At 39.8% G+C, this 17,879-nt stretch overlaps 1 protein-coding gene across 1 annotated transcript in view; it reads left to right on the top strand.

The window, feature by feature from the left end:
- ZNF804A (zinc finger protein 804A) overlaps positions 1-17,879 on the top strand; it is a 141,678-nt gene that overhangs the window by 93,093 nt on the left and 30,706 nt on the right. Inside the window, exon 2 of the mRNA XM_084209304.1 lies at positions 15,083-15,226. Within this exon, the coding sequence (XP_084065430.1) occupies positions 15,083-15,226 (144 nt within the window). The remainder of the gene's footprint in view (positions 1-15,082; positions 15,227-17,879) is intronic.

Here is a 17,879-nt window from a genome sequence, read left to right as displayed (position 1 = left end):
TTTTACAGTGGCATTCATGTGGCTCTCTTGTATTTAGGTGGGATTGTTTGACTCCTTCACCTTCCCATTGATCCGGCCCGCGGATGATACTGGTGTCACCTCTCTGCTCCTGTACCAGTCAATACCTTCAGCAGTAGATTAAGAGCTACTCCCCTCTGGCTGGGGAAAAAAATCAGTACAAGAGGCTGGCTTTGCCTCCTGGTGCTCCTGTGCCAGCAGCAGAGCTGGTGGGATGCTCGTCACCGCCTGCGAGGGCTGCAGAAAAGTTGTCAGCTTTCTCCTGACATTAATAAATGCCAGCATGCATGCCATGATCCTCTGTTCAAAAATTCTTCCCCCAGTCTCAACCTAGAGTTGAAACACTAAAATGCAAAATTAGAAGTACAAATGTGTATCTCCATGTATAAAATCTTGTATATGTGTCACTTTTGGAGAAGGAACAAGACTTGAAAGTCTAAAATGTTGTCATCCTTATATAATCAGAGATTTTTTTTTTTTAAACATTAAAATAATGTTCCAGAGATAGGAACCCAAACCATAACATAGTAATGAATCATAATAACTATTACTGTAAATGAAATAATAAAAACCTGCAACAGAACCTTCTCAATATAAGATAATTGAAGTGAGGAATGAAATGCCATGCTTTGTAGGACAGGAGTGTTATTTATGTTGTTTTGTTTTTTTTCAAAAACATTCCTGCCTGTCCTTCTGATGTGGTCAGCTGCCCAAAATAAAGACTGAATCAACTAGTACTGGTGCCAGGGAGCTCTGAAATTATGCAAGCAGGCATTTCAATATTAAGAATTTGCATTTTTACTGTTGAACTGTTTTCTCTACTACTTCTCTTCGTGACTCTCTTACTTTTTAAAGCTATTTAAAAATGCTTTGTTTAACAATTACTTATATGAAATAAAGAATACTACAATTAGAATCAGGTAGGGAGGGGGAAAAGTACTTGTTAATGGAAAAAGTAAAAGCTGCTAGTAAATATCTTACCTATTTATGAGAGAAAATGGTGTAGGAAAGCTTTTTAAAAGGTCAGTGAATTTCTATGAAATTGTTCTGTTCTCATTGCATTTAAAATTAAGTGTGCAAGGTGAAGATTAAAAACTGTATGTTCAGTGGCTGATTTGCCCTTTAAAGCAGAAGTCAAACACTGGCCCCAACAAGAGAAAGGACTGGAAACTTTTTGCTTCTTCCTCCCACTTCTTCAGGAGCTGTTTTTCACAGCAGTAATTTCATGTACACCTCCCTTGGCAGAAAAGCAGCAGTCTCTATGTAGAGAATGGATATATACCATCAACAGAATCTTTATAGGTGAGTCTCCTATGGTCAGTGCTTGATAATTCCTGAAGGAAGCCAGCAAAGGAAAATATGTAACTCATGCTGTGGCACAGGGCTTTGCCTGCCTTACTCCAGGTACAAATCCCACCTTCCTTCCTTTCCTGTCAGAAAGACTGAGTTGGCCAAAGAAAAGCCTTCTTTTAATAAAGGCAAGAATCAATACTTCAGCAGCTTTCTTGAACAGACTGAACAGAATTATTTTAAAAACCCAAAGTGGTGACCACCATCACAGCTTCTCTCTTTGCATCACTTGCTCTCTTGTGATTACTGAGCTGGAAATCCCAGTTTTAGGGTGCTGGGGACACAGTCGTGAAAAAGTGTTTGGAATACCTCACAAATTCAGATGCAGAAAAAATTATTATAATCAACAGGTGTGTGTCACATTCTCAAGGAAAGAGTCCAAATAAAAGCAGGATGCTGCTGAGCATTGATTCTTTTCTAGGTGTTTTCAGCTTCTTTTTGAGGACACAAATTGTCATTCACTGTCTGCTAAAATCCCTGTTTTCTACTCTTGTTGTTAAGGCATTTTTTTAAAGGCAGGATTGCTAACAGCTGCAGCACCTGTTAAATTTTCATGTCAACATTAAAGGGATGACTAATTTATTAATCTGGTTTAGATTAGAATGACCTTTTCTTTGTATTAAAATCCCTTCCCTGAAAAATTAGTATTTTTCTCCAGGTTGCTTGTATTGATTACTAGTGCTGGTATTTATTCATAATTAGAAGTACAGTAGGTAGGAAAGCAATTTTTTTAAAGCTTGATCTAAAGCCTTCTGGCATTTTTATTTCACTCTCTTTTCATAATAAACCTTATTAAAAGCCTGTAAATTGAGGGAGTGTACTTTCTAAAGAGCTATAAGAAAATTAAATGGGTAAATGGGCCCAACTGGTTTTCAAAATTTTGGGCTAACCCCCTTCAAAATGTTGTGGCTGATACAGGAGTGCAGTCAGTCATTTTGCTGGGACTTTGGACAGCCTCTATATGAAAATGCAGCTTTGATCACAGCAGCATCTGCACAAACCCCAGCCAAGAACCAGCTTTGTTCTGATTTTTGATGCTAAAATCACAACTTTCTCTTCGGGAAAGTAATTATTTCTTTTTTATCCCCCCTTTCCTCTTTTTTTTTTTTTTTTTTTTGATGTTACATGAGAAAGACTCGAGCAGCCAAATTATTAGAAAGATTAGAAAGAAGCAATTTGGCTTAGAAAGAACTGTATAGATTGTGGAGGGTGACAGAAGCTGTCAGTATTGATTTTCTGCCACTTTCCTGTTTGACCTTTCGGATTGCAGCGGGCGCTCTTAAGAGGATTTAGCTTGTACCAAATTAAAGATATCACAGAACAATTGCTGACTCATATTGTGGAAGCTGGCTGAGCTCTGCTGCCATCAGTGCAGGGCCATGGTCATTACTTGATTTAATGTGCTCCTGTGGATCAAGTTGTTTGAAAAGCTGCTTATGAAAACAAGGTTGATGATGATAAATGAAGTTGCCACCTACTTGATTCTCACACACAAATACATGTGTGTATTTAAACATACTGTTTTAAACTTCTGTGTGAAATTTGATGTGCAAAGTGATCAAAATACCCATCAAAAACTCAGATAAAACAGTGCTTTAAATATGCATCTATAAAAGCTGTGTTTGCATTGTTGAGGATGAAATTGGAACAAAACCCCCAAGTGCTTTGTCTTCATTTTACACCTCCTGGCAGCAACTTGACACAAAACTTCAGTGTGAGCGTCCTCTGCTGAGTACCCTTCCACCCTGTTTGGAGGAAATAGATTGCTTGTCTGGAGTAGTTCAAATACTTTAATCTCATTTAATATTCATGAAGTATTTTTCTATGTGATGGAATTCAGTTTGTGGAAATAGTTATTTTTTAAGTGGATGCCCAAAATGCGTAGAATAAATGTAGAAATATAATAAATAGGTGAATTGCTTTTAATTTTTAGGATAATTTTAAGAAGCAACATGTTAGTATGCAGTTTTTTGTTCGATAAACTGTGTGCTAGATTAAGGTATTTTAAAATGGCACGGGAATATTGATCTGGAAGAGCTGTCTGTGCTGAGTGTTTCTTTTAAAAATAAAATTAAAGTGGTTATTTGTATTCACTCTGCTATTTAGCTACTAAAACCCATGAAAAGAGCTCATGGCAATCAGCTGTTGGAGCCAGCTCTTGCAGAAGTGTGGCTCTTGCAGTCCATCACTCCCTGCGCGTGTGCATCTCAATGTACACATGAGATGGCAAACCCCTGTCAGCCTCAATTAACAGGGAGGCAAAGAACTCCAGGGTTTATGTATATTTCAATAATGGAGGCTCTAATGGAGAAGAGGACCAGGCTGCACTCTGAGGATGCTGCTCATTAATGTTGTAGGATGCACAGCTGAGCATCCTCCAGCCCAGAGGAACTCAGCCTGTGCTGCAGTGCTTGGCTCTGCCCTGCTGAAGAACCAAATCCAAGACCCAAAGACCTTCAAGCTTCGGGCATACATACATTTTTGTCCACTCACTGTTTTCAGTAGACCGTGCTAAGCTCTGTATCCAGGTTGTTTCTTTGATAAAAGACATAAATATTATTAATATAATATACATGGCTTTTATAAACAGCCGTATTGTGTTGATAGAAAATGTTGTTGGTTTACTACTAAATGTGGCTAAGCTGGAGCGCTGTCCCTGTGACTCCTGTATCAGCCTCCCTGCAGATATTCTTGCTTTGTAACAAAAATGGTCATCAGGTTTAGAAATGCTAATTTTGCATACATTCCACTGATGAGGCCTGTTGTGCATCCAAGCAGTTTCCATGGTGTGGGGCATTTGCCTGCTGTTTGTTTCTTCAAGGCAACTGGAGTTCATTTTGACTAAAAAGAGACGACTTCTGGAGGGGGCAGGTATGGCTTAGGGCCAAGGAAGAGCTGAATAATGCAAGGATATGAAGTATTTCTGTGCAATAAATTGTTTTCTGTTACCAAATGCCTTGAGCTCACCACCAGTGCTGGCATCTCCTCAGAATACATTTGTGTCTGGTGTGTTGAGCCGTCCTTTCTCCCTTCCAGTCTTTTTTTCTAGCTCTGTCAGAGGATCCTCCAGGCTCCAGGTCGTGCTGCTGTAACTGCTGGGCAGTTCACAGCCATTTAACAAGTTCTTTGTGAAGGCTGGAAAATAAAGATCTTTGGATCTGTGGTTTTATGGAAACCTAAAAGTGCAGAGGTTTTTTTTTTTTCCTATAGAGCACATGATATTAGGAAGCCTTGATTTTAGTTTTTTGATCATTGCATTAATTTCTTTTGGACCTTTTGCTTTTGTTGTTGGCTTTGATTTCCCCTGTAAAAGGTTGGTTGCTCTTGGCCATCTCTCTCAGCTGTTCCACATCTCATACAACCTCCCTGTTGTTTGCTCTGGCATGCTGACAATGGAGCTTAACTGGTTATATGAATTGATTCAGATTTTAAGAAAACTTTTTTTCCCCTATTTTTAACCTAGATCAGCTTGCTGGTTTCTTTAGATAAACGTGTGCTCCTGCAAAGAAGTGTGCTGGCCCTGAGCAGGAGCAGCCAGGCACAAAGAGGAGGAGGAGGTACCTGTAGAGTGCCACTTCAACTTCTGGGGACTCTAAAACTGTCTTTTTCACCCTGTTCAGAGTCCCTAAAGCAAAAGGAATCTGTGGGCACTTCTCTAATGGAAATGATCAGTAAGGTGCATGAAATATTTGGAGTTTCAGACTGGACCTGATAGGTTTTGCAATGTCCTGGTTTCTGGGAAAAGCCGACACGAGTGGATTAGCTCTGCTCGCAGAGGGTTTGTGGTTTAGCATCTCCTTCTTTAATAGCTGGTCTGAGCCCTGCAGAGTGTGACAGATTGGCAGAAATAGTCCCTCAGACTTCACTCAGATCTCAGGCTCTAGTCTGGTCCTGAGCTTTTGTCAGGGTATATTGAAAATGTATTTAAAACCCAATTTCGTTGGCTGACAGCATGACAAGATGTCATTCCCTGCATTTTTGCTCGACTTCAGGGACTTTTGACAGTGTTCAGTGTGGAAAAACAGGACAGGAAATGGAACAGTGTGACTCAGGGTGAGCCTAAATGTATCATTTATGCTAACCTGTCAGCTTAAGTGGGATATTTGGGGTTTTTTTTGAGGAAGCTTTGGCTATTTTGTGGATGTGGCTCATTTTCCCTGCACCTCTCAGAATGTAGTTAATGATCAGTGCTCAATGAGTTGATGATCATGGGTGCTGCTTCATCTCCCTGCATTGTCTCCTACTGCTGGCATCAAAGCCATTCCCAGCATGGCCACAGTGCTGGTGCTTTTTTTTTTAAGGGTCTCCTTGGAAATGTCATTGGTGGCAGTGGCCAGTCATTTTCAGGAATTTTCCATCAGCTTGTGTACACCCACGGGACATCAGGCACTGGAGTTTGGCCATCCTCCTGGCAAGGCTGGCTGCTATTGAGTGCTTGCCTGGGTAGTAGACAGCAAATAGATCAATAAAAATGCTTTCTCATGCCTTTTCTGTTTCTCACACTGTCAGCTTCAGAAGTGTTTGCCTAACCATACATCTTGACACACGGCTGTACCACAGCCCTTCGGTTTCTCCTAATTTTCTAACACAAAAATGAAAATTATCAAATCAGCTAAAACTTCTTCTTCTTCCCTGTGGCCAGAAGGTGGAGTGAACTTGCTTTTAGACATGTATGAACCTTAGGTGCTATTTTCTCTTAAGCTTCCATTGTCTTTCTCTTTTATTGAAATTTTTGACCATCAGCTGTCCGGCTGTACGGCCTGAAGCCTTCCAACTGAAGTATTAGCATTGACCTAAAGTAGCTATTCTCATGAATTGCATCTATTCAAACAACTTCTCATACAGGTGAGGGTCACAACAATGATAAATGCTTTGTTTGCCATTTGTTTCTCACACACAGAGTCAGACAAACTCATTAAAACTCATCGGGAACAGATATTTGCCATGGGTTGTTAGCTACTGTATTTAGCATACAGGCAGCTGCTTCAGCAGCAGCTGCACTCACTCCAATATCCTTTCATTTCTCCTTTTTTTTTCCAACCTGAGATCCTTCAGATGTTTGCAATATTTTTTATTATGTTTTCAGAGGGAAGGAAGAGCAGGCCCATCTCATCTCAGAGATGCTGTGTCCCAGACTGCCACAAGGTCACTCCTAATTTAGCTAGCACAGATCCGCCAGGGTAAATCAGGACCCCTGCAGGGCTCTTCTCATTGTTTGGCAGCTTAAAAAACAATCTCAGAAATGAAAGAACAGGATCTTCAAAATCTCTTTGTGTATTTGCAAAGCACTGTTCTTACAGTCTCATTTCTCTTTGCCTAGGTAGTGTTGCTGCCTTTTCACTTAGACCAGCGTCCTCATCACGCTCGAATACTGATTGTGAATAGGATTTTGAATCAACTCAAGAGTAGAATAAATCTTTAGAAGGATTTTTTTCAAGGACTGTTCTCTATGGCAAATTTAAACTTAATCCCATTTCCCATTAGGGCAAACTTTTTCACTTGGCTTCTGAGTAAAAGGATTTATTTGCATTATTTAATGATGCCAAAAGGAGTGATGCTTTTTTTTCCCTTTCTTTTTTTTTTTTTTTCCTTTAGATGAACTGTTCTTCTGACTGTGATAACACTGAGGATTAATTTTAGGAGAATAAATATTTATTGCATCATAACGCAAATCTTAAGCTCATACATATTCATAACTACACAACTGGAGGAGCTCAGAACAGTAATTCCTAGTGGGTTTTGGGGTTTGATGTTGTGGGGCTTTTTTTTAACCAGAAGCCCCAACCCTGTGCCGTGTGTTGTGTTTAATAACTGATGTTTGTGTGGGACATGGCTCTTCCCAGTGGGATGAAGCCATACAGACCATCAGCTGCAGGCTGGAGCAGGCTGTCCTGGTTGGGAATTGTTTCCTGGCCCCATCCAGGAGTGGCTGGGCAGGGAGGCAGAGCTGCCCAGGGGTGGTTCAGACCCGGCCAGAGCTGAGCTCCGTGTCTCAGCGGCTGGGCAGGGAAGTGCTCGTGGCACACGAGGTAGGGCCAGGCATGATGGATCCCCAAAGCTGCAAAAAGACAGTAAATTGCATGGAAAGACTTAATGGTCTGGAAAGCAATAGTAAAATAGAACCACGGAAAGGGTCTGTAAAGAAAAGTCACTGAGCCTGCAGCAGGGATTTCCAGGAGTGCTGAGTTCAGTGGGGCACCGTGTGCTCCTCAGTAGCTCCCAACTGTTTTCTTTTGGCTCTGAAAACATCATTGACTAAATGTAAAATATCACTTGAAATGCCCTCAATAGGAGAGATGTAATGCTTGCAGTTTTGAGACGTTGTTTTGTATTTTAATAACGACTTATCAGATTTTTTTTAAAGGTAGAAGAGATTGCAGTTTTAACCAGTCATGGAGAAATTGTGTTCTTCAAGGGAATGAAATGAGACAGAAACATCTTTATTTCAATTCATGTATTGTATTAATTTTGGCTTTCTTTAAAAAAAAATCTTAAAAAAAACATAAGCAAAAGCAGAAAAAACAAGGAAAAAATGTTTTGAAAGCTTAGTAGGAGAAAAAAAAATCACTACATAGGATCATGCTAAAAATCTTACAGAAAAGAAAATTATTACAATCAAGCATGACAAGCCAAATCGAGTAAAGCTGAATGCAATAATCACCAAGAACTCTCATCCTGAAAATATAAGTATGCAAAATTTCAGGTGTGAGCTGTACAATCACATGCTCCAAATTTAAATCTATTTAATATAGGGCCAAATTTTTGGTTTCCCTGATGCCTTGCCCAACTGGCAGTTTTCCTAGACCAAAAACTAACTTCACCAACTCATTAAAGCTCGAAGAGATCTAGAACAACTTTTTAATACAGATTAATAGCAGCCAGTCCACTGGCAGTCAGTTAACCTATGGGAAAATAAATAAACAACTTGCCCTAACCCTGTCCTTTGCCCTTCCTCAGGTCCTGAAATGCTTATGAAAAATGTGGTCATAATCCTTGGGCTGAGGGCTGCCAGGCACAAACACTGACATCTGTTCCAGCACTTGGTGTTTGTGCTCAAGGGGGGCACTCACTTCACTCAGTTCAGTGTGTCAGTGGAAGAATCAGAGGAACTTGATTTTCCCAAGGACTCTAATTATGTCAGACACTCACCTGTCAATTGGATTAAGTCAAGTAGCTATGAAAATCTTCAGACATCTACGTGCCTCCTATAAGGAAATTAAAAAGCCAAAATGTTTTAAATCCCAGGATGTTTTAAAATCAAAATTCTGCTCTAATTCAAGTAAGTGACTGGACTATTTAATGTGGAGGAGTAAAGGAGATGAATGCCAGGCTGCTTCTTCCCCTGCTTATCATTAAGCAGTGATGAACATTCAGTGAAGATGATATCTAGAGCTAAACCATCTTTCCTTTCTACAGCAAAGCCTCCTTCAGTTCCACTCTGTCAAAAGATTAGTGGTAGAGATGTGGTTGATAAATTTTTCTTCAACATAACTAGACCTGTGTTTTTCCATAGGCACTGATCAAGAGCTCCTTCTTTATGCAGCCTCCCAGGCAAAAAAAAAAATGTGTGGCCAGCACTCTCACTTTGCAAGTGCCTGCTCTGCCTGGAAGTAGATTTTCCAAAGCACTAGAATAAATAAATAAATAATTCCACAGGCCTGTGCCCAACAGTTAGTTTTAATGGCAGAAAAAAACCCCAATCAAGTGATTTTATGAGTCCCAGTTAAAAGTAATTATACACTATAAGTGCTTTAAGTGAGTAAATGAGACGGACAAATGTGATAACGAATTGCTGCCTCAAGGTGAGCTTCCTCTGCAGTGAATTCAGTCTCCCCATGGCAGGACACTGCTCTGCATGGCTTTGCTCTCCACTGAGTCCAGCTCTGGCCCTGTTCTCATCTGTCTCGCTCCATTTGGTGCAGGGGCTGTGGGATTCAGCTGCTGGCATTAGTAGGTGTGTGGCTGGCAAATGTGGTGTTGCAAAATTAGGATGACTTTAGGAAGCAAACAGCACTAATGGGAATAAATTTTGCTATTTCATTCTAATTTCACTGTGTTATTTATCCTAATGCTGGGGTGTTTACCCAAACACGAAGTGCTGCCTGTGTGTTTATTGGGAAGCTGAGAAATCAGTTTTATAACAATTTGCACGTCTCCAATAGCATTTTCAAGTGTGCATTTCCAGCAGAATACTGATTAGCTCTCCTGTATGTAATAAGTGTTTTGGTTGGAACTGGGTGTCTGCAGGTAGTCTTGAAGAAAAAATAAAGGTACTGTGGGGTTTTTTTTCAGCCTCTGATGTTCAATTAATATAAAGTACCACTCCTTCCTTGGGCCCATCCAGTGCAGTGGGGTCACTGCTGGAAACACCTTTGCCCAAAAGCAGAATGTCAGAAGGGATCAAGGAAATAATGCTAGTGGCCTTGTGAGCTGTAGTTTGCTATCACCTCCTACAGCTAATGGGAAAGTTTCAGGTAAGGTAATCAAAAAGACCTGACAATTTTCCTGGTAATTATTTTCCCAGTCAGTTGTCAATCTCCTTCCTGAAACTCCCTCTCTACTTCTTGGAGATGAATCAATGAGTAATTTGATTCATGTATCTGACTGCCTTTTGCTTTGGTCTCCCCACCTTGATAAGGACAGGAACCTTATAAATAATTAGATTTGTTACTAGACTGTACTAATATGATTAATGCATTCTGTTTTTTATTTATTCCTTCAAGTACATCAGTGGGTGATGTATGGACTGTTTACATGAGGGAAAAAAGTGCTATGCAAAGGTATTAAAAAAATTCTCTATACCAAGTATTACCAAGATTGATAGCAGAGGAGATGTTACTAAGTTGTACCTTTTATTCCACAAAATCTGCTGTCTTTATAATGTCAAGTAAATACACCAGCAATCAAGGAATCCTTTGTTAATGGTGCTCATGGATGTCACAGTTAATTAACTATAGGAAAGTGTGCTCTTGAGTTGTGGCTGATTTTTTTTTTTTTGGAAACAATATATTTTTAGGATTTTTTTTTTTATATAAGTAAAACTAATGCAGAGTTTTGCCAAATCAAGAGTATTAGTTTGATTTTTTTTTTTGGAAATGTCTAAAATAAAATTTTGGTTTTTGTTTAGCTCCTGAAACAGGAAAAAATGCTTTAAATGTTTTTTGTGAAACAAGGTTACACTGGAACATCTGTCAGGTCTAATGGGCTGTAATCCAGGGGATCAGACCAGAGCAGCTAATCCTCTCTGGGATGACTATACCAGTAAATTATCCTGAAGAAGGGCTTTATTTCTGTAATACGTTTTGCTTTGCACTGACTGCAGGCCTGACCCTTTTAAGTCTACAGTAAATGCAGAATAGCTTACTGCAATAAAAGGAGCTCACATTTATTGTAAAGTAAGAATATTCACACTAGTAACCACCGTGGAATAGATAATGTATTATAATTTCACATTCTTCCCTTTTTTTTGGTCTAGCTGACCTTTCTGCAGATAGCGAAGTGTGAGCCTGAAGTGCACTCTGTAAAAATATCCAAATATCCCCATGGCTGAGGCATGCAGTGAGCTCTCCAAAGTTATCTGTGTAAAGAGTTCAGCACTCCTGTAGCATTCTTTCTCTCTCTCTCTCCCCTGTAATGGGAGCACAAAGTCCAGTCTGGTTTGTGACAGCCCCTCTGTGAATAAAGCCTGCTTTTAATCCAATTTATCAGATGTTTGCAGTAGCATTTGCACAGGCTTAAGGCTTTGGAGGATGGAGAAGATGGATTTAGAGAAATAAAGCTAGCTGATAGATGGGATCACTTATTAGAGATCTTTCATATAAATTATGAAAAATAGCTACAGTGAATTATAGCTGTAGGCTTTCAGATAATAAGCCTTTCAGGAAAAAAATAATGAAACTAAGTGACACTCAGTTCTGAGTTTTATTACCAGGCCGAATCATAATTCAAAATTCTTTTAAAACTTCCAGGACGGTTTGCAAATCTTGATGAAAATGAAACTAAGCTTGATCATATTTAACCAGTTTAAGTGAGTTTTTTGGCTGCTGCTTCACTCCAGGAGTATTCTTATCCAGTAAGTTTCCAGGTTATTTCTGTCTGCAGTCCATTGCTGGCTGCTCTCAAGGTCCAGGGACTGTCATTTGTTGCTGTCAGTTTTTGGGCAGTTTTCCCTCATCAATGTGGGCAGGGCTGGGGAAAGCCTCCTCTGCCAAGGCAGCACTCCTTGCAGAATGGACAGGAACAGCCTGGCAGGCAAAACACCAGCAGCCTCTGTTCTCCTGTCTCCAGCCTCTGCTTGATGCCTCAGGTTTTAGCTTTTATATTTTTAAGATTCTGTGCTGCTTTAGTGTGTGAGTCTGGGTTTCATATTAGGGGATGGTGAGCTCTCTGCACAGAGCAGGGAGACAAAACAATTCCTTCTCTAGCTGGGGACCAAGGACAAATGATCCAAATTTCAGGCCCAAGAACATAAACAACATGGACTGAAGAGAGAAAAACAAGAAGGATGGGACTTCATGGGCTAAAGCTGTAATTGGACAATTAACTCCAATATGCAAAAGGACCAGAACTATAAAAGTGAGAGACCCCGTGACCAGTTGTCCATTTTGTGACTATTTTGGTTCATCTTTGGTGCAGCCCTGGCTGGGCTCTTGTGCTGCCCAAGGTGGATCCACTGAGGCCTCCTAATAAATCCCTACTTTATTCTCCAACTCCATCTAGCCTCTGTCCTAGGGCAGCCTGCACAAGGCATCATGCCCATCCTTGAAACCAGACTTTTCTCACTCCCAGTGACTCTGGACTTTGCTCACTGCCAGCAGCAGGAGCAGTGGACTCAGTCCCAGCCTAGCCCAGGAGATCCCACAGGGACAGAGAATCTCCTGAACACCATCCTTTAAGGGTGTTCTTAAGGGGGTTTTTGTGTGTGTGCATGTGAAATACAACAGGCTGAAGTCTTGAGGTTTGTCTTGCTGCCCCTGGAGAAATGGGAAATTTGTAAAGTTTTGTGAAGTTTAGTAGCTGCATGGGAGCATCTGCCAGCAAAATATTATACAGCAGCAAAGGATGTGGATGGTGAAGGAGTTGTATAAAAGTGTTGGTTTAGTGCTATGTCATGATTTAAAAAAATTCCGAAAGGGAGAGGGTAGAAAACAGAGGCTAAGAATGGATTTGTGCATGGCACTGTGTATAGCATGTTCTTGGATCTTTTGGAGACTGTGGAAAGAACAAGCAGAGGTGATGAAGTGTAAGGAATTCATGAACAAACCAGAACTAAGTCGTTCAGGGAGCAGTACCTGACAGAAGGTGTAAGTGTTGATGACCTTTTCCAATATGCAGCGGCTGAAAGCAGCAGAATGCAGGTGCAAAGCAAAGGGAGTGATGCTAGCAGTCACCTCCCTTGGTTGTACAGATCAAAATCCTGCACAGGTTTGAAAGGTTGAGCCAATACAGCCATTCACATGTTCCCAAGGTCAGGTACTCCTGCTTCTTGTCATTTAAAAGTCCCTTCTCCATGCATGACTGAGCCCCATTATTGTGTTCCACCCCATCTGCTTGCATTTAATTTAGGTGTGTTGCCATTCTTCACTTACCTCTGAAACTCTGATGTACCATTGTAATGTAAATTTAACCCCCTGCCCAAAAAAAACCCAGCTGAAGGAATTTAGTGATAGAAATCCCAAGATCCTTTGCAGTAAAGTGTTCCATGGAGTTGCACTATCCCTGCCTCATGAATATGCATTGGCATGCCAAATATAACTGCATTCAGGTTAGGTTGTGCTATGAAAAAAGTATATTGTTTCAAAAATGGTGCTTTAAGTCAAGGACACCACCAGTGAAGTTACATAACTTTATTCAAGGTATTTCACAACATTAGTAAGTCTTACAAAAGCTTGCTTGAGGGTAAATCAACAGCATGGTGTGAGATCTTGATGAAAAATTATTATTCAATTCACTGTTCTTGTCTTAGGATCCATCATATTGACTCTCCTCATATATATAAAAAAAAAAAAATATATATATGATGTCTATGTCTAGTAGTATTGCAGACTTCTGATAAATCCTCCAAATTCAGATTTTTCTTTTTCATGTTTTTAATAAACCCAAATCAGGTGCCCTCCCTTTATAGACTGCAAGAATTACTTTTTAAAGTGTTTCAAGGGAGTGTATCTCCTTAGGGTCTTCTTGGGATTTCCACTGCTTTCCATCCATAGCATCCTGGTAATACCTGAAGTGCTTTAAAACCTGCAGTTTTTACTAGTTGATACCAAGAGCTAAGTACAGAGTTTCCAGGTGAAATTTCCATAGTGCATAAATGTATTTTCAAGTGAGTAAAGTGTTGCTATTTCTTGAAATAAAATGCTAACTCAGTTTGGATTTAAATGGAAACATCACTGTAGAAAAGTGTTAGGAATGTGTGAATTTGTCATGTGTCAGCCAATATTCAAAACACCACTCTGAAGTGACTTGTGTGCAATTCTATTAATGGACAAAATTTTGGTGAGGGAGTACTTCAGTTTGGGTATGAATCAACAGTGTTTGCTAGCAGTCCAATCACACTGAATTACTGTTAAAGTGCTACTTTAAATAATAAGTACTTTCTGGATATCATTTTAATTTTATGACTACTGTTCCTCTCTCTTGAGAATAAACAGCATTGTCATGAAAATATTCTGATCTGATAAACATAAATTTTCCATTTCAAAGTCCCCAAAATATATTGGAAGTATATGAGTCGTCAGCTGTGAAAGACTCTGTTCAGTTGCAGTTTTCTCCCCAAATTAACTCAAGTTTTGGATGTTCTGATTACAACATTACCTTTTGTCTTCATCTACCTGAACCAAAGAATCCACAGTGAAGAAACTCTGAGAAACAAATCCAAGGGGGTTTTTTTGTTAAACAATATTTGACATGTTTAGGATTTTGGCCTGAGATGCTATCCCAGACAGGCTTGTCAAAAGCAGGAGCCATGGCACTGAGGTTGTACATGCTCAGTGTGCAGCTGGTATTGCACTAATCTGACATGACAGGCTGTTCCCAAGCTCATTTACAGCAGGCCACATTACCACCAATGAATTTAGGGAATTAAAAAGCCCTGGGTGCAATTTTCTCATCAATGATAAGCAGGGTTGTATGTTGGCTGATGTATGGTGAACAGAGAGATATGTGTGTGTCCTGACATGGGATGAAGATATTAATTACATCCCAGCTCTGAAAGTGTTCCTCCTGTCCCATATGTACAGGCATTCAGGAAGGACCTAGTAATTTCTTTAATTTTGTTGGGGTTTTTTTTATTATTATTTTTGTTTTAGTAAGCTAAACTTTCTTGCAAAAGCCTTGTAACTAAATGATTGCCATTTGTATCTTCATGCTTATTGTGCTTGGGTATATTATTGAGGAGTGAGGCTTGGATCAAAATGAACTTGAAAATAGCCTACAGCATGATAAATATTTGTATTTAAATAGAACCCAGGGAAATCCTTCAGGCCTCTGACAGAACCCTGAAGGGGAGCTGGCAACTGTATAGCAAACTGAAGTGTGCAAATGTTCATCCTCCCAGCAGATCCAGTAAATATGTGCAGTGTAACACAGCAAATATGGGAAGGCTTTTAGTTACAGAGGTGTGTAAATGTTTACAAATATGATTAACTGCAGAGCACAAAATCCAGTTGCAGCATCAAAGGCAAAACTAAAATTACTTTTTCCTGCCCCCCTCCAGGATTATGCTGAAAAGAAAAACACGATAGCAAAAGCTCTGGAAGATCTCAAAGCCAACTTCTACTGTGAGCTCTGTGACAAGCAGTACTACAAACACCAGGAGTTTGACAATCACATCAACTCTTATGATCATGCTCACAAACAGGTAAGAGAAATCTGCTCTCTACTGCTTCAGTGTAGTTTCAGATGGAATAATGAAGATGTCCTTCATACAGGCTGGGAAATCACAGTTGAGTTGTGCTCAATTGCAGGTTCTGGAAAGCAAAATTCACTGTTTTCTTGGAAACAAATCTTACCGTGGAGATTTTTCAGTCAAAAAAATTCTAAGGTGGGAAGAAAGAGACATTTGAACAGTTTAATATTGAAGAGGAGCAGGGAATGGTGAATAATAATGAATAATATGATTGAAATTGTAAATGTACCATTTCCTTCTTACCAGTTGAATTTTTCACGTAAATGCTGGGCTATACTTCAGATGTGACTTACTGGGAAACATTTGTGGCAATATGTGCATAAGAAACTTGACATACTCCTTGGGTTAACTTTTTTTTTAATGCAGATACAGTTCTGAAATGGGCTGTGACTACTTAAATTAGTGCAGGTACAGTTCTGAAATGAGCTATGATTTTATTTCAGCACACTGTGTTAAAACAAAGTATGTCAATGAAAGGTTTCTGTGTGTTAGCTTTAAAGGATCAGTGTTTCTGTTTCTATCAGCACATTGTATCACTTTACCTCCAAGCTGTGTGTCTGTCTTTGGTGAGATAAAAGCAGTGCTTCCACAGAATGAGAGAGGCAATGCATCCCAGGGCAACATTCTGATCTGCAGAGGGGTTAAATCTATTTAATTCAAAAGGAAAGACAATGCAGCTTGACTCCCCTGAAGTGGTGTGTAATGATAGTGTAAAGATATCTAATAACTGTACAGAATTAGGGTGTTTCTGTATTTCTGTACAGTTATTAGATTCTGTACAGAATCTAATAACTGTACAGAAAAATCCTACATAGACCACTCAGCTGGTAATTATTCTGTGTCTTTTCTGGTTTTTGGGTTTTTTTTTAATCTGGTGAAATCATGTGGCTGTGTATCTGGATTGATTGCTTTCATTCTAATTGAATCTCCCTTTTTCCTGTTATTCTGCTCAGGGTGAACATAGATAGGCTCCTACATGTTTTATATCTGTATTATACAGAATAATGATTTGCTTTTCTTTAGCAATAGTCCTTGAAACTTTTTTCTCTCTCTGTCACTGGTGTTTTTTTATTTAGCCCATAATTTATGCTGTCAGTGTGAGTGTTAGATTTAGTTTGGAGAGCTGTGAAGATGTGGACCTCAGCAGCAACAGCAGTCTGTGAAAAGCTGGAGGGAAATACATATATTACATAAGAAATTAGCAGGTAGCTTCATTGCATCCTGTAGGTGTTTATTGGGAGTTTTAGTGAAAGTACAGCTGGAACTGATGCTTCAGGTGTTATATTCACACAGCAGCAGGTCACTGATGGATGGCAGGAAAAGAGGAGTTACAGGCAGAGTCTTCCCCACTTGACCTCACTTAGGATTTATATTTATTAATTTTTTTAGTGCTGTGAAGCACTTTGAAATATTGAAAACCTGCAGGCTGCAGTCCTTGTTCCTCTATTCAGTATTGAGGAAAAATTGATTTTGAAGTTGAGGTCAGAGATTGATTGAACAGGAACTTTTTTCCCAGTGTTTCACATGGAAATTCTTGTTTTCTCATGGCTTTGGGCAGGAGAGGGTAGGCACTGCACCAGCCTCAGATGGAGCATGGCAGATCCTGCCTCTCCATCTTTCCTGCAGGGGCTCTGTGTGTCTGTGTTTGGTGAAACACAGGAAGCCATCCTCTTCCTCTGCTCAACATCCATGAGTCTAATCTCCCTTCTAGGAAATAAAAAATAAAAATTGCAGTTTTCAAGTAGAAAAATTCTATAGATCTTGTTTGGCCAAAGTAAAAATTTTCACTGGCAAAAATGTAACTGGCAATTAGAACTGTTCATTCCTGAGATAAAATGTTGAGTTGAATTCTCCTGGAATATGTTTTTTGTGGTGGCTTCTGTTAGTGCTATAAAGAAAAAACATTCCTCTTCCCAGCTTCTGGGTGTAAAAGCATATGCTGCAGCACAGGCTCACTCTGATTAGCTCTGTTTTCAAGAACTTCACACCAAATGCTTTTTTGGGCAGTTTTAATAGGCTTGCTGCAGACATGTGCAGGTGCTACTGTTGAGTGCTCTGATTTTGTCCTGAGACTGCCTATGCCAATGGCAGAAGTTTTCCAGCAGTTCATCAGAGGTGAGAGGAGATAGAAATCTGCCTTTGGATTCTGCATCCTATTTTTCATTTTCTTTTTCTCTTCTATCCCCCTTTCTGCCATAATGGACAGGTAAGGGAGGTACTTAGTACAGAGTTTCCCACTACCCAAGGGCAGTTGTGCAGCCACTTTGGTTTCAGTGATCCCAGCACCCAAGAATGGTTTTTATATGATCAAAGCTCTGCCTAAACCTGAGCTCACCCCAGCTTTTCTGAAAAGCCATATTTAATCCTAATTGTGCAGTCTGTTATCACACCATGGCTTAGAAGCCATGGGAGGGTTTGGCAGAGAAAATGTTCCTAACAGCTCCTGTACCTCAATTCTGTTGTAGAAGATTTTCTTTCCATCCAGTCAAATGTTGCCAGCACACAAAATTTACAGGATTTAAGCCAGAAGATTTATTATGTGGGTTTCCTCCGTTGGCTGTGAGGCCCTGTGCTGTCAGGGGTTGGTTGTGTTTTGATTTGTTGT

Source organism: Fringilla coelebs (genome assembly GCF_963513975.1).
Source record: "Fringilla coelebs genome assembly, chromosome: 7".
Classification (NCBI taxonomy): domain Eukaryota; kingdom Metazoa; phylum Chordata; class Aves; order Passeriformes; family Fringillidae; genus Fringilla; species Fringilla coelebs.
This window is presented reverse-complemented; position numbering and strand designations above follow the sequence as displayed.